We start from the raw sequence: 24,625 nt of genomic DNA, 5'->3' as shown, positions 1-24,625 counted from the left end.
ATGCAAAATTTTTTTTATATTTTAATTTCATTTTAATGCTAGATTCTAATCGAGCTATTCAGTATGCTCTGACTCACAAAAAGCTCAGAATAATAAGTGTTGTTGTAGCTCTCCAAGTTTAAGGTCCCAAAATTTACCAAGGCAACACTGTATTTTTGTATGAGTGAGTGTTTCTTCCTTAGTCCTTGGCTCATCTTCCAGAATGAGAGAAAGAAAATTTAAAACCCCTCTGCTGAACAATCATTAGCTTAGAGTCATCGCTCTACACTTATATGTGATAACAATATTTTTAAAATTTGGACATTTGGTTAATGCTCATTCATTTTGTGTACCTACAATTTTTCCTGCACAATAACAAAATAACTTGCCAATTCAGTTGAAATTAATTTTTTTAATCAGTAAAAAAATAGTTATTGGGAATCATATAGAAAGACCAATCAGTTGAAAGCTTAAATTATTTTCATGTTTCCAACATAGATATACCCTAAAGATAGCTATAAAATTCATGATTAATATTATTTATATTTATCACCCTTAATTCTATCTATCTTTAAAGTGAAAATGCCTAGAGGCCATAGAGGTCAGCTAGGTGGATAGAGTGCTGGGTCTGGAGTCAGGAAGACTTCTCTTCCTGAGTTTAAATTCAGCTCAGATGCTTAGTAGCTGTGTGACCCTGGGCAAGTCACTTGATTCTGTTTGTTTCAGTTCCTCATCTGTAAAATGAGCTAGAGAAGGAAATGGCAAACCACTCCAGTATCTTTACTAAGAAAACCCCAAAATGGGGCCACAGAGAGTTGGACATGACTAAATGAAAAACCACAACAAAAGAGGCCACTTAGCCTTCTGATTATTTTCTCTGCCTTGTTTCTCTATTTTCCAGCTGATTCTCCACACAGATGTCAAAAGGATATTCATAAGGTACAAGTCTAATCACATCACTACCTTGATCAAGGAGTTCCAGTGAACTCCAGGATAAAATCAAAATTCTTCTGTTAAGTATTCAAAGCCCTATGCAATATGTCCCAGGCAACCTTTCTATGTTTTATTACTATTCTTCATGCATACTTTCTCATGGATAAACTGGTCTATTTATTGTTCTTCATTCCCCATAGTCCATTTCAGGTCTTGCCTTCTTACAGGCTTTTCCCCATACCTAGAATGTACTTCCTCCTTATTTTGGCAATTTTGAGTCCCTATCTCCTTTCCAAGCTCAGCTCAGAGGTGTTCTTGCCCCTGCCCAGCTGCTAGTGCCCACGTAATTACTTTGTATGTATTGTGCATGTATTATATCTTATTTTATTCATATAGATGCTATGATAGTACAATACTCATATGGATTTCCTCTGATAGAATGTAAGCTCCTTGAGAGTATGGATTACTTTATTTTGGTCTTTAGATTCCAGTGCCTAATACCATTCCCAACACAATAGGCATTTATTGATTGCTTGATTGGCTGAATGTCTTTGTATACCATTCAAATAATTCCAGTGAATATTGTCTCTTTTTTTGTGGGGCAATGAGGGTTAAGTGACTTGGCCAGGGTCATAAAGCTAGTAAGTGTCAAGTGTCTGAGGTCAGATTTGAACTCAGGTCCTCCTGACTCCAGACTCAATGCTCTATCCACTGCACCACCTAGCTGCCCCCAAATACTGTGTCTTTTATAAATACTCTAAGACAGTAATGTTCATTGAAATATAATAAGTGGTGGCTGTTCAGCTATGCCTACTGGTTTTTAGCAACATTTACTGTAGTTCGATATACACTGACAAAATAAAAAGGGAAAGAACAATTAGCCAGCAATTATCTAACAGTTAACTCATATGTATATTTGGGGAGGGAGTTCCAATTTTCCTCAGTATAGAGATTTTTTTTCTTGAATTTTATCAGTAATTACGTCAATTATAGAAACCTTCTGACTTTTAAAATTGTAAATTTCATTATAGTTATTACCAAATGATACCTAAATAATTTCATGTGCACTATTTATAATTTAATATTTTATTATAATTATAATATTATTATTATAATTATTATTATTTATATGATAATTATTATGATAATTATAATATTATTATAATTATACATATTAATTTATAATTAATAATTTAAGTACACTATGAATTAAGGCTGAAATTAGTTTTAGTCAAATATTTACCTAAGAAATTGTCTTTAGAAAAACAAAAGATTTTATTTTGGCCTCCCCCCACTAAAAAAACCAAAAACAAACAAAAAAGCAAAAAAAAAAAAAAACAACCACACACATTTCATAGTCTCTTCCACCTTTACAAAATACTTATTTAATGCATGTTAAGATAATTTTCTAAGCATTCCACCTGCTAAGCTGTTAAATGTATTGGAAGATTTTAGTTTTTATTTCCTAGCCTTTTATTTCCAGTGTAAAATTCAGATTAAAACAAAAACAAAAACTCTGTATTTTCATATAAGTAAAAAAATAGACTTTTTAAAAAAACAAATAAAAAGTTTCCTTTAAAAATCTAGCTTTTGTTGGCAAAAGCTTCATCTTTAAAAAAATTCCTCATTCAAAAGCGACTTTATGAATTCAATTATTATAGGGTTTTCAGAAAGAGAATATATCATTAAAAGGTATATATCTGAAAGGCAACATTCAGAATAGGCAATATCACTTAAGGAATGAATAAGCATAAAGGTTATCAAATTAAAAATATCAAGACCTTAGATAGAAGGGCAGAATTATTTTTTTAAAAATTAAATATGAGACCCATATTTAGCTACTGACTTTTAGAAGTAAAAATGAAAGACCATTCCCCAACAAAAAGTATAATTTTTATTTTAAAAATAAACTGCATTTTCACTATAACCAAACCCAACAAGGGGTCTCATTTATATTAATTGAATTCACTGCCTGACAAATACCAGTGATTGCATCAACATGAAATTGGACCAGTCACATTTTCCAGCAGCTGGAGAGGTCTTCTTTAAGAGCATGACAACAGCCCATAAAAGCAGGCCGTCACGCTGTATACTTCCATGTACTCAATGTACAAACTCCATGCCATTCAATAGATTTTATCATTAAACAAACCATCACAGGATATTTTGCAACCAGCAGTTCATATTGGTAAATTGGGAATGGTTTCTTTTAAACACAAGCTAAACTTCATTTGAATAAAGGATAGGATTGTTCTCTACCTAATTAGTACACCTTAAGTGCAAGGGAAAAAAGATGATGATAGAAATACATATTTAGGTTTTCTGAGATATAAATCAGATCTAAAACTTACTATAAGAAAGAAAGTCTTGTTATTTAGTGTCATGTAGTTTTATATAATATTCACTCCTTTTTAGGTATAAAATTTTTTTTTGTCATGTCAGTCACTAAGAAAAAATGGAAGATAGTGATAATGATTAAAGTTCTTATACCCTGATTGTAATTGGAGCAGTGGATAGAGCACTTGACATGGAGTCAGGAATATCTGAATACAAATTTGACCTCACACTTTTACTAGCTGTGTGACCCTGGTCAAGTCACTTAAGCTCAGTTTCCTTAATTATAAAATGGGGTAATAATAGCACCTACCTCCCAGAGTTATTATGGAAATCAAATAATATAATGCCTGTAAAATGTGCTTACCACTGTTTCTTGCACATAGTAGCACTATATAAATGTTTGTTCCCTTCCCTTCCCTCTATGTATGAGACCTCCATCATGACTTTATTGACATGAATAATTCAGATTGAGGGGAAAAAAAGACTATAATGGAGTCTCTCTGGAAATGAAAAAAATCTAATACTCATTCCAATGATTGTTTTCCTATGTTATCTTTCACAGGTCGGTGCAAATCAGTCTCTTTTTGTTTCAATTTTAAAACCATAAATTGATTTAGAAGTGTTTTGAGATATGATTTGATGTCAAAACAAAGGGTGTTTTCTCAAAAAAAAAAAAACCCAAGTTTTCATCATGAAGTATAGGGATGGGCATTTAAATAGTATTTTCTCATAATAAACATAAAACAAAGCATAAGGATCTTAAAAATATGGATTCATCCATGTTTTAGAAAAAAACATTAAAGGGGGTATACAATATTTCAACAGACCATTCCTCTACTCTAAAAGCCTTATAATACAAGAATACAAAATTACAAAATTTATATAGAACATGAAGTTTTTGTGGTACGCAGGAACTTTTTTTTTGTACAAACTAAATGTAGTGCATCAATTTCCCACATTACCAGCATTATACAGTCTTGTCCCACTCAAAATTTATTTAATTTATTTGTGATCACCTCTTATGAAAAAGAAAGCACAGATAATCCTCTATTTAAGAATCTGGGAATGCCTTTATAATAGACTCATAAGCTGGTGGAGGAGTTTGTGTTGAAAGGCCAATACGAAGACTATTATTAGACCAGTGAAAGTCAGGACGGCTCAGACTATGTGTGGCATTGATGACAGGGGAAGTATTGGTAGAAGGAAGGGTCATTAGTTGACTATCAGTTTCCACAGGTAATGGAGGACACTGTAAGAAAGGGTGGAAAGTAGAGGCCCGGAAACTTGATTTTCTAGGAAAAGAGTTGGCTTGTTCCAGGGAAGCTTGTCGCTGGAAGGTGAGGCTGGCCAAGCTGAGGTTGCTGCGACGTTCGCAGCCACTGTGCCGGTACAATCCATTCCTGTTGAGACTGTGGGAATAAGGTCTAGAACGACGACTTGAACTCCATCGGGAGATGGGAGCACTGGCTCTTCGTCTAGACAGACAAACAAGCAATGCCCAGATGATACCGCCAATGACAAGTCCAATGGCCATGGATATTGTGAAGGACATTATAAGGTCATCTAAAAGAAAGAAAGCACAGTGTCAATGTAATTATTTTTGCTAAAGAAAGGGACAAAATAGAAGATTGCACATAATTCAGATGGATTTGGGAATTCATCTTTCAGTAATAGGTTAGAGAACTAGGATAATTATTCAAGTAAATAATGAATAATGATCAAAGTAGTTATGATTATGAAAACAAGATAATGCCTAATATAGTTCTTAATAGTCCTGAAGATTCAATATGTTGAGTCATTTTGATGATCTGTAAGAACTTACAAGTTAACATTTCTCATGGGATATAATAAGTTTCAAACACTTTGTCAAAGGACTTAGCTGCCAAAATCCAAGCATTTCTAGAACTTCTTTCTTTGGGAGATAATTCCTAAATTGACCAAATTGGAAAGGGGGTGAGGTGGGTGTAGCAGGTAGAGAAATTATTCATTCTGGTATACTTTGCTGTACTACATACCAGAAGTACAGAACTTCTAGTTGAAGAAGGCAGTTCTATACTTCTGGTATGTAGTGCAGCAAAGTATACCAGAATAAATAATTACTAACCCTCTGGAAAGAAAAGGATCTGTGACAGACCCTGTGTCTTTTCTTTGAAGACCAGATTCACTTAGCCACCTAGCTAGCCTGGGCCTCAGAGAAAAGTCACAGGATCTGTCACTGACACATTTCTACTAGAAACTTATTGCCTTAGCTAGAAATTATCTTTTGATCTTAACTCTCAAAAAACTTGCCAGTTAGACCATTCATTTGGCATTTATATCTGGTATTTAGTATATCTTCTCAATCAGATAATAAATTCCAATATTCCATGATTCTAAATATTAACAAACTTAACAGGCATATTTGTAGACTATCTTATCATTTTTCCACTTGAAAATCCTTAGTATACAGGCACAAAAACATTGGACTGGGATTCAGAAAACCTGGATTCAAATCTTGACTGATGATCTCAGGCAAGTAATTTGGTTGATTCCATTAGAACAAGTTTTTAGGTAAACAATGTTATGAAGCAGTTAATTTTGTATTTGTAACCATAGTATAAATGGATGACTTGTCAAATAACATTTCAAGGTTTTCCCATTTTAAAATGGGGTTGATATGTCCAAATGCTTACTATCTTAGTGAAGAGGGAGGGAAAAAGAGTGGAGAGAGGGAGAAAATTTGAAACTCAAATTTTATATAAAAATGAATGTTTAAAATTGTCTACATGTAACTGGAAAAAATAAAATACTGTTTATAAGAAAAAAATAAAATGAGGTTGAGTTATTGCTTATTCATAATGTTATTACCAAAAAAATTTGTTGTTTTGCTAATGCACTCATTAGTTTTGGTAATGCATTCCTTATTATTCCAGTTAATAATAATACCAACTTATCATCTAAACTGTTATATGATCTACTGTATAAGATTTGATTAATCATTGACTTCTTTGAGAAACCAGTAAACTCACAATGTAAACTTCAAGATGAGTTTATATACTATATGATGTGAGGGTTATTGACATATGGGGGAAGTGTATATATACATATACATATACATATATACATGTATATATGTGTGTGTATACATACATATATGTGCTATTTGTGTATGTTTATATATACACATATACATATATATATATATATATATATATATATATATATATATATATATATATATATATATATATACGCACACACACAAGTAAACATTTGACAAGGATTCAAGGCTATGTGGTAAAATGTAAAAGATACTGGACTTGGAATCAATTGTTACCTTAGGCAAGTAAGTCCCTTAATTTCTCTGGACTTTGATTTCATCATATATATATATATATATATATATATATATATTTTTTGAATGAGGAAGTTGGATGCAGTGACCTGTAAGATTGCTTACAGCTTCACTTTAACAATCTTATTTCCTGGTAATGTCCTTAATTCTCTTTGCCTCATTGAGATCGTGTATATTTGATATCCCTCTGTCAATTGTGTGACTATAAAGGTGTTCTGCTATAGAAAATCATCTACCTAAGGCTTCCTCTTACCTTTTTATCATCTTAACAAGGATACCCATATATGTATATAGGCCATGCTCATAAATATTTTTAAAGAATGGGAAAGTAGATACCTTAGTTGGTAATTGCTAATGTCTTATTGGTAATTTTTTATTTGTAACTGTACCATCTAGGATTTTTTTCCTATTCTTTTGGACACTACATATTTTTTGATATAGTTTGAAAAATCATCTGTAAATGCCTTTAAAATTAGGCTACTTCCAGCATAGATATCTTATATGTATTTGGTGAATACAATTGCATTTTCAGGCTTCATCTTTTTAATTGCCATTGTCATATAGCAGATGCTGAAGTGATAGAATCCAAGTTATCTCAATCCATTGATGAAAAGCATAGAACATTCATTAGCTCATTCATTAATTTTTTTGGTTGACTATTTGGTCTGGACTTGTGATTTCATTAGTACAGGTAATCTCTATATAGAAATAATCTCTTATATAGGGGAGGTAGGTGATTAAGAGGATAGAATTCCTCACCTGAAGTCAGTAAGACCTGAGTTCAAATTTGGCCTTAGACACTTCCTAGCTGTGTGACCCTGGGCAAGTCACTTTACCCTGTTTTCCTCAATCTCTTCATCTGTAAAATGAGCTAGAGAAGGAAATGGCAAACCACTTCAAGTTATCTTTGCCAAGAAAAGCCCAGATGGGGTTACAAAGAGCAGGACATAACTGAACAACAACAAAAAATATATAGAAAAGGCCTACTTGTGCAGATATGCAGAATAGAAATTCTTCTGTAACTTATGGCCTTAAAGACTTGTCTGTAGCACTAAGAAGCTGAGTATGTTGCCCATGGCTTCACAGCTAGTAAGTTCCAGAGGCAGGATTTGAAGGCAGGTCTTCTTCTTTTTTGTTGGGGTGGGGTGGGGTTAGGGGTAGGCAGGGCGAGCAGGGCAATGAGGGTTAAGTGACTTGCCCAGGGTCACACAGCTAGTAAGTGCCAATTGTCTAAGGCCAGATTTGAACTCACGTCTTCCTGAATCCAGGGCCAGTGCTTTATCCACTGTGCCACCTAGCTGCCCCCAAAAGCAGGTCTTCTTTAGGACAGTTAAGCAATCATTTTTAAGCAGGAGCTCAGCATTCTAACGCTGGCTCTTCTAGAGATCTATTATTCTATTGTTCAGGTGTTTCTGTCTAATATGATATATTTATATAGATATGGGTCTTGACATGTGATTTTATTGATATGGGAAATTTCCAGCAATTAAATTCCTTTTTACCAATACAAATGGATAACTGTTCTGTAAGTTTTAAGAGAGTTGCTTGAGTCATTGAGAGATGAAATGACTTGGGCAACAGACATACAAACTATGTATCATAGTTAGGGTTTGAAATCAAGTCCTCCTAACTGGGAGGTGGGCTCCTTGTTTTACTATAGGATGCTGCCTCCCTGGTCTGCTAGGGACAGAAAGAAAAACACTAATGAATTCCAAAAAATTAATCAATACCTATTTGCTGAGCACCTACAAATTGCAAGACACTAAGCTAGGTTTTGTGAATACTAAGGAATATGTTTATATATCTAGAAACATACACTTGTTCATATTACAGGACTGTCAGAAGGGAGTAAAGTAAACTGAAGCATATTAAAAATATTGTTAAAATCCAAAAAGTGTTGGGGCAGCTGGGTGGTGCAGTGGATAGAGCACCGGCCCTGGAGTCAGGAGTACTTGAGTTCAAATCCGGCCTCAGACACTCAACACTTACTAGCTGTGTGACCCTGGGCAAGTCACTTAACCCCAATTGCCTCACTAAAAAAAAAAAAATCCACAAGTGTTGCAAATTGCAAGTGCTTTTGGACTTTTTCATTATATTAATCAGGTTGCTTATTTTCTTATATTTATTTATTGGTCTTTGAAAGGACAATTTATCAAATGAGGTGGCTCAAGGAGGAAGACAAGATAGTGAAACTGGAGATAACTATTATAGAAGATATCAATAAAAACATTTAATTTTTTTAATAGCCAGAAATTTTTTTCAAAGTATCAGTGAAATTAAAGAATAAATAGCCTGCCTCTCCCTCCATCACCCACAGAAAAAAGTTGACCTTTGATCTTGCAGTCAAAGACTGTTCATTCATAAAATGGTAAAGGAAAATGAATGAAGAATATTTTAGTATTAAAAAATTAAAGTTGGCAATATGCAACAGCTACAATAAGAATCTAAAATTTTCATTATTATTCATTTAAAATAAAATTTAATTCAAAAAGAATAGTGTGTAAAAATAACTTCTATATGATACAGAATTAATGTCAAATAAGAAAAATGCCACAGCTTTGAGGGTTTGGGGCGGTTCTTTTTTTTTTTTGGGGGGGGGGGGGAATGGTAAGGCAATTGGCGTTAAGTGACTTGCCCAGTATCACACAGCTATTAAGTGTCAAGCGTCTGAGGCCAGATTTGAATTTAGGTCGTCCTGAATCCAGGGCCGGTGCTCTATCTACTGCAGTACCTACCTGCCCCTAGCTTTGAGTTTCAATGGACGCATTGTTAAGAGTAAGAAACTTTAAAAAAAAAGTTAGAAACTAACATCTTAATATTTATTAATATTATCCCTTCCTAATACCTCCTAGTAACATTATTAAAGAATACAGAACTGACCAAGCAATATCAGAAATACTTTGTGTGTTGTTGTTGTTATTTTAAAGACAAGTAGGCTTAAAACATAAACATGTCTGCAAGCATTTGACTTCAGATAGTTTGCAAAGAATTGTGTAACATGGTTAAGGGAATAAAAATTAGGAGAGATCTCCCTCTAGTGGACAAAACACTCACACCACCTACATTTGAAAAAAATCACAAAAAGCTAAAGTTTTCAGAAAATTGTCATTTTAATAACTGTTATCTTGAGGATTTTTTAAAAAAATATATCAATCTCTCTTGATTTTTGCTTAGCCAAACTTTTCCCCATCTTCTGGTACCTGGAGTCAGGGTGATTCATCTTCTTCAGTTCAAATCTGCCCTTAGACACTCCCAGCTATGTGACTCTGGGCAAGTCACTTAACCCCGTTTTCCTTAGTTCCTTATCAAATGAACTAGAGAAGGAAATTGAAAACCATTCTAGTATCTTTGCTGAGCAAACCTCAAATGGAATCATGAAGTTGGACACAACTGAAACAACTGAACAACATAATAATAATTCCTAATATTCATAAAGGTTATTCCTGTTCATATCAAGATCTGAAGTGTTTTCTGAATCATCAAAGATTATATTTAGCATTATTTTAGTGTTGTGTATATATTACCACCCTTCAAATAAATGCGGTAGCCCTCATAATCTACAAAAGGATGAGAAAAGCAGTTCTGGGATATAATCTCAAAAATCACAGAATGATATCTGTTTGAATCCAAGGTAAACTATTCAACATCACAGCAATACAAGTCTCTGTTCCAACAACTGATGCCAAAGAGGTCAAAGTTGATCAGTTCTATGAAGACCTACAAAATCTTCTAGAAATAACACACACACACACACACACACACACAAAGATGTCATATTTAACCTAGGAAATTGGGATGCTAAAGTAGGAAATCAAAAGATAACTGGAATAACAGTCAAGTTTGGCTTTGGAGGACATAATGAAGCAGGACAACATACTAAGAAGCAGAGCTATCACCTTGCCAACTAAGGTCTGTATTTTTAATGCTCTGTGTTTTTTTTTCAGGTATGGCTGTGAGAGTTGGACTATAAAGAAAGCTGAGCATCGCACAATAGACACTTTTGAATTATGGTGCTGGAGACTTTTGAGAGGTCCTTGGAGATCAAGATCAAATCCATCAATACTTAAAGAAATTAATGAGGGGCAGCTAGGTGGCACAGTGGATAAAGCACCGGCCCTGGATTCAGGAGGTTCTGAGTTCAAATCCAGCCTCAGACACTTGACATTTACTAGCTATGTGACTCTGGGCAAGTCACTTAACTCTCATTGCCCCCCCACCCCCGACAAAAATGATAAAAATTAAAATAAAAAAAGAAATGAATGGTCCATGGGGTCACAAAGAGCAGACTCAATGACTGAATGACTGAACAGCCACAACGATATTTTACTGATCAGTTAAAACAAGACCTGGAATTAACTATGGCTCAGGTCATGAGCTTCTTATTGCAGAATTCACGCCCGAATTGAAGAATGTAGAGAAAACCATCAGATAAAATAGATATGACCTAAATAACATCCCTTATGAATATGAAGTAGACGTGACCAATAGATTTAAGGTACTCGATCTGATAGAGTGTCTGAAGAATTATGGACAAAGGTTTACAATATCGTATAAGAGGCAGCAACAAAAAACATTATTTTTGAATGGGGGAGGGGGAAATGAGAGGGAGGAAAAATAGATTTTGTTCATAAAAATAAAATGTCATTTAAAAAACTTTGTTCCTTCTCACTATTCTCATCACATGGTTTTGAAACATTTTGGAGAATGTTTATCTATAATATAGACTCTATACTATCAACATCAGACACCTTATTTGCAACAATCTTAAAAATGTGTGGAGAACTTAATAATGAGTAAGAATAACTAAAAGTAACATAGCCATACATTGCTTCTGTCATTAAGTCAGAGTAATTCTGAGAAAGGAAGTAATTCATTGTCAGTTGCAAGAAAAACATCCTTTGTTTAAAGTTCCAACACGCCATGTGCCCCATCAAAATTTTTTCAGTATCTTTCTATTAATAACATTCACTTTAGAGTTAGGTACAAACTCTTTAACCTGACCTTCAAGGTCCCCCACGCTATGGTCCCAATCAGATTTAGACTTGGTGTAAGGGAAAAAATATTATAATAATGATATCTATCTGAAAGTGAGATGAACAGCATCAGGAATTAGTAGCTTCCCCTTCACTGGAGGTTTTCAATAAAAGCCTAGATAGACCCTTCTTAGGTATTCGGTAAATGAGATTTCTATCAAAGTATTAGTCAAAGAAGATCATTTTGGAAGTCCCTTCAGACCTTTATAAAGTATTCTGTAAAACTGGAATCCCTTTTTCAGCTTTATCAACCAGTGTTCCCTTACATATGTTTGGAACCATAACCAAATTTACCTGTCTATTCCTTGCATTTCTCCAATTCCTTGGGGTTTTTTTCCTGATCTTTCCATGTTTGTTCTTGTTCCTTCTATGTGAAATGTTTTCCAAGTGGACCTCCATCTGCTGAAACCTGTTACATTCCTCAAGTCAACTTCCTCCATGAAACTTTCACTTCCTTCTGCAACCAAATGTGATGGTTCTCTCTCTCTCTCCTCTAAATCCCCATAATACCTTATTTGTATCTCATTTATGCCTTTATATTCAGCCTTATGCTATAGACATTTGTACTTATTTTACTCCCCTGTAAGATAGTAAGCTCTCTATGGGCAATAAGTCTGCCTTATTCACTTCTGAATTTTTCATGGTGCCATGTACACAATTCCATGAAAACGGTGAATGATAAGGTTACCCCTCCAAAGAAGTCAATGACAAAAAACCAAACAAACAAAAATTAAAATGAACTAAAAAACTTTTACAATTGTAGTAGCAAAGAACCAGAAACACAAGAGATGCCTATTAGTTGAGAAATGGTTAAAAGAGTTGTAGTAGATGAATGTAATGATATATCTATGCTGTAAGAAATGATGGATGTGATAAATTCAGAGAAGCATGAGAAGATTTACACAATTACATAGAAATAATAATTAAAATGAATCAAAATTGAATGACTCAGCTTATCCCCAAAGAAGGGACTTACCTCCCCCCACCATTGTTTTTACAGAAAATGGGACCACACAATCACTTTTTTCATGTTAGTAAATTTTGCTGAATTGTTTTTCTTTCTTTTTTAGGTTGTTTGTTTTAAATAAGGAATTGCTCCCTGGGAGAGAGAAGGAAAAGGAATATATTTGCAAGTATAGAGGGCAAAAAAAGAAATCATAACAATTTAGTATTTTTTTAAATAGTTGGTGCCCAATAAATATTTGTTGAATGAAATTTTATTGTGTTTTTCCTTAAATACATACTCATTTATATATTAATCTGTTTGCTCATTTATTTATTTATTTGTTTGCTGAATCTGTTTCATGGGGAGCATAGGAATAGACATAAGGAGCTCTTTGAAAAACTTTTACCTTTGACACATCTACTCTGTTATTTATAATCTTAAATAGTTGTCTAGGGATCTGAATCACTAAGTGACTTGTCCAGGGTCACCCAGGCAGTTTGTGTTCAAAGATGAGAGCTGAACCCAAGTCTTCTTGGCTCTTAATCTACTGAGTATCTTAACTATATCCCTGGCAACTCATCTCCATACTTACATTAAAAAGAATAGCAGGGAGCAGCTAGGTGGCACAGTGGATAAAGCACCAGCCCTGGATTCAGGAGTACCTGAGTTCAAATCCAGTATCAGACACTTGACACTACTAGCTGTGTGACCCTGGCAAGTCACTTAACTCATTGCCCTGCCAAAAAAAGAAAAAGAATAAAAAAAGCATAGTAGTTGAAATGGTGAACAGTATGATCTAAAAGGAGTGAATACAATTGAAAACATAAATTCCCATCATTTGATTACAGAACTTTGTGTTATTAAGGGACTATGCATTCAATCCTGATATTATTCAAATTGTTATTGGGGTTTAAGTTAAATGGAAGCTTTTGTTTCTGCAAACTGTTGATTGTTCAAGAGTGCAGAAGACCTTAAAAATTGACAAGTGTGACTCAACAACTTTAATTATGAGAAAGCTTCAGGTATTTTTAGTCACATGGGAAGGCAGCATTCTCAAAGCAAACCTACAAAAATGCTGGGCATAAATACAAGCATTTCAAATGAACTGATCACATCTGACAAATCATTTTGCTTCCACTGGTAGTCAGTAAGAACAATGTTCTGGTATGCTGAGCATGTGATGTCCCTGCTTATTACTGCACTATAGAAGCAATCCTGGCTCATATCCTCTTAGGATATGATTAGCTAACTGTCCATGATAGAGAAATATAAAGAAATTAAGATAGAGATAAAGAGAAATAAGCTTTAGCAAAGAAATTGATTACACTGGCGAGGAAATGTGGTGATGGTGCCTTGTCTCAGGAAACCTTGGAATTTCTGAATGTCATTGTAATTATGCCAACATTATGATGGATTTAATTTAGTCTTTTTTTCTCAAGTAATCTAGCCTCAGGGGTGTTGGATAGAATATTTTACAATGAGATCATGTGATATACTTATAGGGCCTTCTTGCACATATTAGATGCTTAAAATATTTATTGGATGGAATTCAACACATACACATCTATCTATCATCTATCTATCTCTATCTTTCTATCTATCTATATATTGATGAATATTTATATTTGAGAGAGAATAACTTGGAGAAAATCTATTTCCAATAGGTACATTGAAAATAGCTATATCTATATATTTCCTTCTTTTTCTGTTTAGAATTTTATTTTCCAAATTACATGTAAAAACAAATTTTGACATCAATTTTTTAAAACTTTGTGTTCCAACTTCTCTTCCTCCCTCCCTTCCCATCCCTGCCGCCAAGAACTCAAGCAATTCAATATAAATTATGCATGAGTAGTCATGGAAAACATCTCTCCACATTAACTAGGTTGTGAGAGAAAACAGATAAAAACAAAACTTCAGATTAAGGATTTGTAAAAAAAAAAAATGTGTTTCAATCGGTTTTCAGATACCATCAATTCTTTCTCTGTAGATGGCTTGCAATTTCCATTAGTCCTTCAGAGTTATATTGGATCATTGCTTTGCTGAGAATAAACATATGCTTCCCATCAGATCATCTTACACTATTGCTGTTATTTTGTATACAATACAATACAATTCACTCTGCTTCAGTTCATGTAGGCCTTTCCAGGTTTTTCTGATAGCATCCTGTTCATCATAACTTTTATATAGTAACTTAAACTTGACAAAGAATTTTCTTCACAATAGCTCAGCAGAGTAGGTACCATACATTTGCCATTATAGTCAATCATCATAACTATTTCCCTCCATCCTATTCCCTTCCCATGATATTTACTCTATTTTCTATCTTCTTTTACCCTATTCTTCCTCAAAAGCATTTTACTTCTGACTGCCACCTCCCCCACTCTGCTATCCCTTCTTTCACCCTTCCCTCCTTATCCTCTTCCCCACGCCCCACCCCACTTTCCTGTAGGGTTAAATAGATTACTCCTCCCAATTGGGTGTGAATGTTATTCCCTCCTTGAACCCACTCTAATGAGGTTAAGGTCTTTGAGCTAATTCTGTGATCTAAATTTTTCTTCCTCCCTCCCTCCTCAACTCTCCCTATGAAATCAAGCAATTCAATATGTCATACATGTGCAGTTAATTCAGAACACCTTCACCTTCCTCAAAAGTGTTTTGCTTTTTACTGCTCCCTCCCCCAATCTGCCCTTCCCTCCTTCCCCTCTTCTCCACCCGCCCCGCCCCCCTCCCCGCCTTATCTCCTTTCCCTCTCACTTTCCCTGAGGGCAAAAATATATTACTATACCCACTTGAGTATTTATGTTATTCCCTCTTTGAGCCAATTCTGATGATAGTAAGGTTCACTCACTCCCCCACTCCTTCTCCCTCTTCCCCTCCCCTCCATAAGCTTTTTTCTTGTTTCCTTCATGGGAGCTACCTCTCCCCAGTCCACCTCTCCCCTTCCCCCTCCTCCAGTGCATTCCTCCTACCCTTCACTCCTATTTTAAAGATGTTAGCTAGGTGGCACAGAGGAAAAAGCACTAGCCTTGGACCCAGGAGGACCTGAGGCCAAATCCAGCTCCAGACATGACACCCCACCCTGCTTGCCCTACAAAGAACAAGGATAAACAAAAAGCAAATGCTTTACAGATATCATCTATTCATATTCAGTTCAGACCTGTGTCCTCTAAGTGTATTCCTTTCACCTTCCCTAATACTGAGAAAGTTCTTAAGTGCGAAGTAGTATCTTCCCATGTAGGAATGTAAACAGTTTAATCATTTAATATCCCTCATGATTTCTTTTTTCCTGTTTACCTTTTTATAATTTTTTTTTTTTGCAGGCAACGGAGGTAAAGTGACTTGCCCATGGTCACACAGCTAGTAAGTGTCAAGTGTCTGAGGCCGGATTTGAACTCAGGTACTCCTGAATCCAGGGCCGGTGCTTAACCACTGCGCCATCTAGCTGCCCCCTCCTGTTTACCTTTTTGTGCTTCTCCGGGGTCTTGTATTTGAAAGTCAAATTTTCTATTCAATTCAGATGTTTTCATCACCAATGCCTGAAAGTCTTCTTTTTTATTAAAGTCCCCATTTTTTTCCTCTGAAAGATTATATTCATTTTTGCTGGATATGTGATTCTTGGCTGTAGTCCCAGTTCCTTTGCCCTCTGGAATATCATATTCCATGCCCTCCAGTCCTTTAATGTAGATGCTGCTAGATCTTGTTTTATACTTATTGTAGATCCACAGTATTTGAATTCCTTTTTTTCTAACTGCTTGCAATATTTTCTCCTTGACATAGGAGATTTGCAATTTGGATATAATATTCCTGGAGGTTTTCCTTTTGGGATCTCTTTCAGGAGGTAATCAGTGGATTCTTTCAATTTCTATTTTACCTTCTGCTTCTAGAATATCAGGGCGATTTTCCCTGAAGATGCTATCTAAACTCTTATTTTGGTCATGGTTTTCAGATAGTCCAATGATTTTCAAATTATCTCTTCTGGATCTATTTTCCAGGTCAGCTGTTTTTCCAAGGAGATATTTCATATTGCCCTCTATTTTTTTATTCATTTGGATTTGCTTTACTGTGTCTTGGTTTCTCATACAGTCACTAGATTCCATCTGTTCAATCCTAATTCTTTGGCAATAATTTTCTTCGGAGAGCTTTTGTATCTCCTTTTCCATTTGGCTTTTCAAGCTATTAACTTTTTTCTCATGACTCTTCTGCATTGCTCTTATTTCTCTCTCCATTCTTTCCTCCACCTCTCTAAATCTTCCTTCTATCTCTCCTGATTTCTCTTCAAAGTACCTTTTGAGTGCTTCCATGGCCTGAGACCAATTCATATTTTTCTTGGAAGCTTTGGATGTAGGGGCCCTGAGGTTGTTATTCTCTTCTGAGGGTACACCTTGATCTTCCTTGTCACTAAAGAAACTTTTGATCATTCTCAACTTTCTTTGCTTGCTCATCTTGCTGTCTTTTATTTTACTTTTAACTCCCTCTTTCAGTGGGGCCCTATTTCCAAGCTACACTGTCCCAAGCTTCAGAGGGTCCCAGGTGTTTCAGTTTGAGGGAGGGCAGGTTTTTCTCTTGCCTAGCCTGTTCTCTGGCCCAAAGATAACCTCAAGCCAACTTGCTTATTAACCAGCCAGCAGAACTTTGTGTGCTGTGGTTCTTAGCTCTGATGAGCCTGTACCTCTCTCCCACCTGGGCCTCACACCACTCAAGATTTCTTCCTGGTTCCCTGCCGGGGTGGCATAGGCAAATTCTTCCTTAGGTCCTGCAGACACCCCTGTATTTTCCCCCATGGCCAGCCATTCAGCCCTCTCACCTGACCATAAGCTTAGTTCCAAAAAATGCTGGTGCTGTAGCAGATTCAGAGGCTTGGGGGTAAGTTTCGGTGGTGCAGCATGCCTGGGTTCTGTGTTGGTGTGATCATGGGGTTGGACTGTTCTTGCAGCCTAGCATGGCCCCCTTTAATCTGTCTTTGGCTGTAAAATAATCTCAGGCTGTCTTTTTTGGGAGTTTGCTACTCCAGGGGTTCTTTTATTGCTGTTTTTGGGATAATTGTGTCAGGACCTCTTTCTTCTACCATCTATATATTTCCTTCTAAGATTATTTCCAATTTATACCCTTTCTTCTTTGTATGTACAAGATCTGTAAGAGCAATGACTTTGTTTTGACTTTCTTTTTATTCTTTTAACTAGCATAATGCTTGGCATATAATAGATGCTTAATAAATGCTTGCTAGCACCACTCAAAATAATATAATAACATTAACATCAAAAAATTGTAACAGCATAATGCTATGTAAAACTGTTTGGTAAGGTAATACTAAAAAATGCCTGATTTTTAACCAAACATCAGTATTTTATATCATTAGTGTCAGAATGTATAAAGTTCTGTCAGTAATCTTTGGGGGGAAGAAAGTGGAGAATAGAAGTGTAGAGACAGGTAAATGTACTGATTTTCCAAAGGGGGAATTGGTTAGATTCTTCAAACTGTATTCTAATGAGCATGATTATTAATTCTGGAAAAACTTTTGTTCAGTCATTTCAGTAATGGATGACTCTTTGTGGCCCTATTTTGGGTTTTCTTCACAAAAATACTGAAGTAGTTTGCTATTTCCTTCTCCAGCTCATTTTACAGATTGAGAACTGAGGCAAACAGGGTTAAGTGATTTGGCCAAGGTCACATAGCTAGTAAGTATCTGAGGCCAGATTTTAACTCAGGAATATGAGTCTTCTTGACTCTGGGCCAGGCACTCTATTCACTGTGCCCCTGGGGGAAAAAAAACCTTTAGAATGCCTTATTAAAAATGGATGATTTTTGAACACTTGGAAAAGGAAGTGGTGGCTGCAATGAGCTATATGAGCTCATCAGGAAAAAAGTCATGTCATACTAACCTCATTTCCTATTTTTGAAATGATTACTAGACTAGTAGTTCAGAATATATCTGGATTTTATCTGAGTATCAACAAATTTCTTAAGATATCCCTATGCATAAGGAGAGATGAGGACAAAATGATAATATCAGCTGGACTTAGAAACTGATTAACAATGAAAATAAGAGTGTTGATTGTTTGATAGATATTAACCATTGAAAAAGGTCTCAAGTGAAGTAGTACAGGGTCCTTTACTGGTCCTTTACTGTTCAACATTACTGTTCATCAATGACCTATATGGAAATCATGACTTGGAATAACAAGTATGAAGATAACATAAATGAGGTAAATAGCTACTAGGTGGTTGAATGATAAAATTGCGTCCAAAAAAGATCATGGCAGGCTGGTTCAAAAATGAAATATGATGGGGGCAGCTAGATGGCACAGTGGATAGAGCACTGGCCCTGGAGTCAGGAGTACCTGAGTTCAAATCCGGCCTCAGACACTTAACACTTACTAGCCGTGTGACCCTGAGCAAGTCACTTAACCCTAAATCGCCTCACTAAAAAAAAAAAGAAAGAAATATGACTAAAAATAGTATGATGGAATTTCTTGGTTTATAATAAGAGCTTCAGAAATCACTTGCACAGCAGCAAAATTGTGAGAAAATCACTTACGTCTGATGATGGATACATTTAGGGCTAGATATTTTCTTCTTCTTTTCCCACTGTTTAAGGCTTCAATTGCCCCAAACCATTTTTATTTGGTACTTCCTAGTGTGAAATTATTCTCCTTAACAGAGAAAACAGAAATAAAATACCAGTTTAGAAATTTTGATGTCTCTGCCTATGGTTTTCTTTCTTTTGTTTTTGTTTTTTTTTATTTTTGGAGGCAATCTGGGTTAAATGACTTGCTCAGGTTCACACAGAAAGTGAGAGTCTGAGACAGATTTGAACTCAGGTCCTTCTGACTTCAGGCCCTGTGCTCTATCCACTAGATCACTTAACTGCTCCCTGTGGTTTTCTATTTCTATTATTCTTTCAAACCTTCAGAAGGTGACTCCCTTTTTAAAAAGAACACACATTTGTATATACATGTTATCCCGTGTTGCTGAAAGAAATCTCAGTATTTTATTGTCACGATTCAGGTATCATATGTCTAAAGATTGAATTCTGGTTGATGTTACAGAATGTCAGATTTGGAAGGATCCTCAGGCACCTTCCAGTTCAACCTAAACCTAAACAGAAATCCTTTCTACAACCCTGAAAAAGAGCCATTCAGCCTTTACTTGAAGGTCTTAATGTTGGGAAACCCTCCAAGGCAGCCAGCTACATTTTTTAAAATAGTTTTCATTGTAAAGAAGTTCATTTCCTCATATAAAGTCAAAATATACCACTCTGTCATTTTTGCCTATTGCTTCTCTTTGGTGCTCACCCAAACAACTCAACTACCTCTTCCATATGACACCCCTTCAAATACTAAAAGATATAAGTTTTTCTTCTTATCTCTGTGGTGTTGTCTCCAGTTTCATCTCCATCCTCTTCATTTTCTTCTGGATAGGGTCCAGTTTATCAGCCTTCACAAAATGTAGCAACTAAGACTGAACATGATACTCTGGAAGTGGTCTAATCGGGGAAGAGAACATGAGGAACACCATATATCTCATTCTTTTTTTTTTTTAAGCTAATTTTCTTTTTTTTGTTTTGTTTTGTTTTGCAGGGCAATGAGGGTTGAGTGACTTGCTCAGGGTCACACAGCTAGTAAGTGTCAAGGGTCTGATGCTGGATTTGAACTCAAGTCCTTCTGAATCCAGGGCCAGTGCTTTAGGCACTGCACCACCTAGCTGCTCCCCATATATCTCATTCTTGATGCTATGCTTTGATGAATATAGGCCAACACTGAGTTATTTTTTATTGTTATCTCATTTGACTCACTGATCTTGTCAGTAAAGCCCTTAGATCCTTGTCATATTAATCCTTACCTAGATATCTCTCCTCCCTAAATTTATACAATTGTTTTTTTTAAGTAAGTATAAGACTTTTACATTGATCTCTACTAACTTTCAGTTTATTTGATTCATATATTCAACCTTCAGAAATTCCATTTGGTTACCTCATTATGTTCTGGGGGTAACTCTGCATTTCTGAAGGCTATGCCAATCGGTTATAGTCTTTGACAAGTTCTACTATGCTGAAATGACTTCGACTATGGCACTAGTAATAGACCAAATCTTTTTCCAAAGGACAAACCAAGATAATTATGCAGATGCACATCACCAGTAGTGTAGCCACTTGATGATGATTTACTAGAAGAGGGGAGTAGCAATACATGATACAAAGAAAAATTTGTTATTGGGTCTGGTCCTGAGCTTCCCTCCTTTTTAAGGTCAATGGCAAATAAGAAGGAAAGGGGATAAGTGTTAAAAACATAAACTTCACTTTGACTCTTGGTACTCTAAATGAGAGAGCCTTCTGCAATGTCCAATGAATTGAATGGGCTTATCTATTGTTGGAAAAGCTGATTCAAATCAAACTTGACAATCTTTCCACAAATGAAACCAGAGGGAAAAAATGAGTAGCCAACATAAAGGATGGTTCAGAGGTACTCCTCGGAAAAGCAAAGAATAAAATTAGCAATGAGAGTTTTATTGTATGCCCAGGGGCAACAAGGGATATTATTTTGCAGGATAATAAGAATAAAAATAACAAACATTTACATAGTGCTTACTGTGTGCCAGGTATCATGCTAAGCACTTTGCAATTACCTCATTATCCTTACAACAATCCTGGGATGTAGGTGCTCATATTATTCCCATTTTACACATGAAGAAACTGAGACAAATAGAGGTTAAGTGATTTACACAGGGTTACACAGCTAGTAAGTGTTAAAGGCTGGATTTAGGATATTGGAGATCCCCTATTTTAGCACCAACCATAGAAATATGCAAAGAGACCATCCTAAAATAATTGCAGCTTATATGCCAATATCAGATGAGGATGAACTGATAGAAAAAAAGAATCATGAGGAACTTGATAATTACCTCAAAAATCAAAATTTACTCTAATATTTGGTGACTTTGCTGCAAAAATAGAAAAATGTGAGAACAGGGAGAAATGTATGAGAAAGTATGATAAGAAAGAAAGAATGAGAGAGATCAACTCAAAGATTACACAGAAATCTCATACCTTTATATCTTGAACATTTTCTTTAAAAACGAGTAGACATTAGACATGGTAAGCACCAAATAATATCATAAAGAATGAAATAGATTATATTGTAGCAGACAAAAAAAACAACTTGTTCTGGGTGTGGGAGTTAAATCTGAGTCAGATATTTGTGTGCAGTCAGACCATTGACTCATCGGTTAGAAGCAAAATTAGTTAAAATTATAAAAAGAAAGGCAGGAAAAATGAGGAAAAAAAATATGACATACAAGTGAAATGACAGTCCTAAATCATTTAAGCAGGTAATTAATTACTCAGAGAAGATCCACTGCTAGGCATATGCCCCAAGGTTATTGACCGAAACAAAGGCCCACGTACACCAAAATATTTATAGCAGCACTTTTTGTGGTAACAAAGTACTAGAACAAAGTTGAAGCCTGTCAGCTGGAAAATATCTTTTTTTAAACTGTTGTGTTTGAATGTAATGGGATACTCTTGTAATATAAGAAATGAGTAAGAAAAAGAAGCATGGAAAGACACATAAATGGACACAAAATGAAGTAAGCAGAGCCAAGAAAAAAAATTTACAATGTCTACAGCAACATAAATGGATAGAACAATAATCAGAAACAAAAATCCTGAGTATTTTGGAATTATAAAGAACATACTTGCACCCCCCCCCAAAAGATATGAGAAAACATTCAACCCCAATTCATTATAGAGGTTGAGGTTTATTGGCATATGTAACATTTGTAGTTTTTTCTGTAATCTATACAGATTCTGCAGTCTACAGATTTTTCAATATTGATCTGTTTTATTTTTTCTTATTTCTCTTTTTTCTTTAAAAATATTCTTTATAGGGGCAAATAGGTGGTGCAGTGGATAGAACATTGGCCCTGGAGTCAGGAGTACCTGAGTTCAAATCCGGCCTCAGACACTTAACACTTACTAGCTGTGTGACCCTGGGCAAGTCACTTAAGCCCAATTGCCTCACTAAAAAAAAAAAATTCTTTATAATAAGAAGTTATTCTTTAGAAAGGAAGAAGAGGAGAGATACAGGTATAGGTGTGCAGGTAATTGCTTTAACAACTAGCTGGGGGGTGTATACATGATATACTATGAAGTTTTATTAACATTTTCCCTCAATCATTTTCTTAAGTCTAAACAATCAACAAAACAATAAGCCAAGCCTTGATTTGTAACATTTCCCAATTTTTGAGGTGTAAATAAATTGAAAATTTAATAATCGGCTCTCGTGAGCTGGTATAAACTGGCTCTAGCATACCCCTGGATACAGGGGGAAAACTAGACAATGTAGGAAAAAAACCCACAATAAGATCTTTTTTTTTTTTTAAGTGACTAAAGAAAGCCAACTTCTTGATAAACAAGGAATTGAAAAGTAAAAAATATGAAATGGACAAAAGAAATGACAGTAATACCAACTATAATGATTTCATCCAGAAGTTTAACCAACTTAAAATAATTCCCACAACAAAGAGATCAAAGGAGCCCAGAAAGTGTTTTACTCTGCAAACATCTGACTTATTGCCCAAAGGCATATGACTGACAAGGCAACACTGGGTTAGAATCTAAAGTCATTTGTAAAAATCCCCCCCCAACCCCCCCCCCCCGGCAGAGCAATGAGAGTTAAGTGACTTGCCCAGGATCATACAGCTAGTTAAGTGTCAAATGTCTGAGGCCAGATTTGAACTCAGGTCCTCCTGAATCCAGGGCTGGTGCTTTATCCACTGTGCCACCTAGCTGCCCCTATTTGTAAAAATCTTACAAAGAAGAATGATTAGTGATTATGAGGACTATTATCATATAACTTAAGGAAACTATGAAAAGTAAAATCACTTTTAAAAGTTTAAGGAAAGATTAGCTACTAAACGAAATCATACTAAGGGTATTTAAGGATAAAAATGATAGGAGGATTATAAACAGAAGCAAAATAGAAAGTATCTGTAAAACCAACTTATCAGACTGTTTTCTCCATCAAGGATGGAACCCCCACACTTGGTCCTTTCTAAAATGGTTTTAGAGCAGATAGATAACAAAGACTGGTTAAAAAAAAGCTATAGATTGTGCCATATGTGCATGTATGTAGATATACAAATACATACATATATGCGAAGTATACTGGAGCCCATTGAAACTGGGTAACAGCTGTTAGCTAGGTTCAAACTGTACAATTAAGTCTTCTATATGAATCTTTTCACTTCAGAAATAAGCAAACACTGCATAGAAGGTGTTGATTTATTGTTTATTGTTTTATTCATTGTCTAGACTTAAGAAAGTGATAAATAAAATAATAATGAAGATTAAACTTGAAGTATGTCACATGTACTTTTTTTGACAGCCAGTTGTTAAACATTTACCATCACACCTCTACACACACACACACCTCTACACACACACACACACACACACACACATATATACACACGTACACACACACACACACACATACACACACACACACATACACACACACACATATACAGGGGTGTTCTGGTACATGTTTAAGAACCAGCTTTCAAAAAGCTTGATACTATGCTAAAACTTTTGGGATAGCCTGTATATGTATTTCTTGCTTAGATAATAGTCCCTCAATTCCCTTAGAATTCTATTACCTCTGGGATGTGTATGTGTATACACATATTGAGACTCCTTAGTTTTCTTATCTATTAAAGGGAGAGGTTGGACTAGATGAACTCTGACATTCCTTCCACCATTAACATTTTTTGTTATATTTTCTTTTGGGTGGGGAGGGGGATTTTGTGGTATTTTCATGTATAAAATCATCATGACAGGGAATTTTTTAAAAGTTTCCTCTAATAACTACATAAAATGATGCTTTTTTTTTGTTTTGCTTTTGTTTTTGTTTTTTTTAGTGAGGCAATTGGGGTTAAGTGACTTGCCCAGGGTCACACAGCTAGTAAAATGATACTTTAATGTATTCTATACTGATGGCCTGGACTTTGTTGGCTAATGCTTTGCTTTATACTTATAAAAATAAGTTTTTAATCATTTTAGTA

The 24,625-nt window shown here is 35.3% G+C and overlaps 1 protein-coding gene across 1 annotated transcript in view; it reads right to left on the bottom strand.

Moving 5' to 3' along the window:
• Positions 1-2,135: 2,135 nt before the first annotated feature.
• MYCT1 (MYC target 1) overlaps positions 2,136-24,625 on the bottom strand; it is a 42,158-nt gene continuing 19,668 nt past the window's right edge. The window contains exon 2 of the mRNA XM_043999536.1: positions 2,136-4,812. Within this exon, the coding sequence (XP_043855471.1) occupies positions 4,301-4,812 (512 nt within the window). The 3' untranslated portion in view covers positions 2,136-4,300. The remainder of the gene's footprint in view (positions 4,813-24,625) is intronic.

This window comes from Dromiciops gliroides, chromosome 4 (genome assembly GCF_019393635.1).
Source record: "Dromiciops gliroides isolate mDroGli1 chromosome 4, mDroGli1.pri, whole genome shotgun sequence".
NCBI lineage: Eukaryota > Metazoa > Chordata > Mammalia > Microbiotheria > Microbiotheriidae > Dromiciops > Dromiciops gliroides.
Note: the sequence above shows the minus strand (reverse complement) of the source record. Positions and strands in the feature narration are given on the sequence as shown.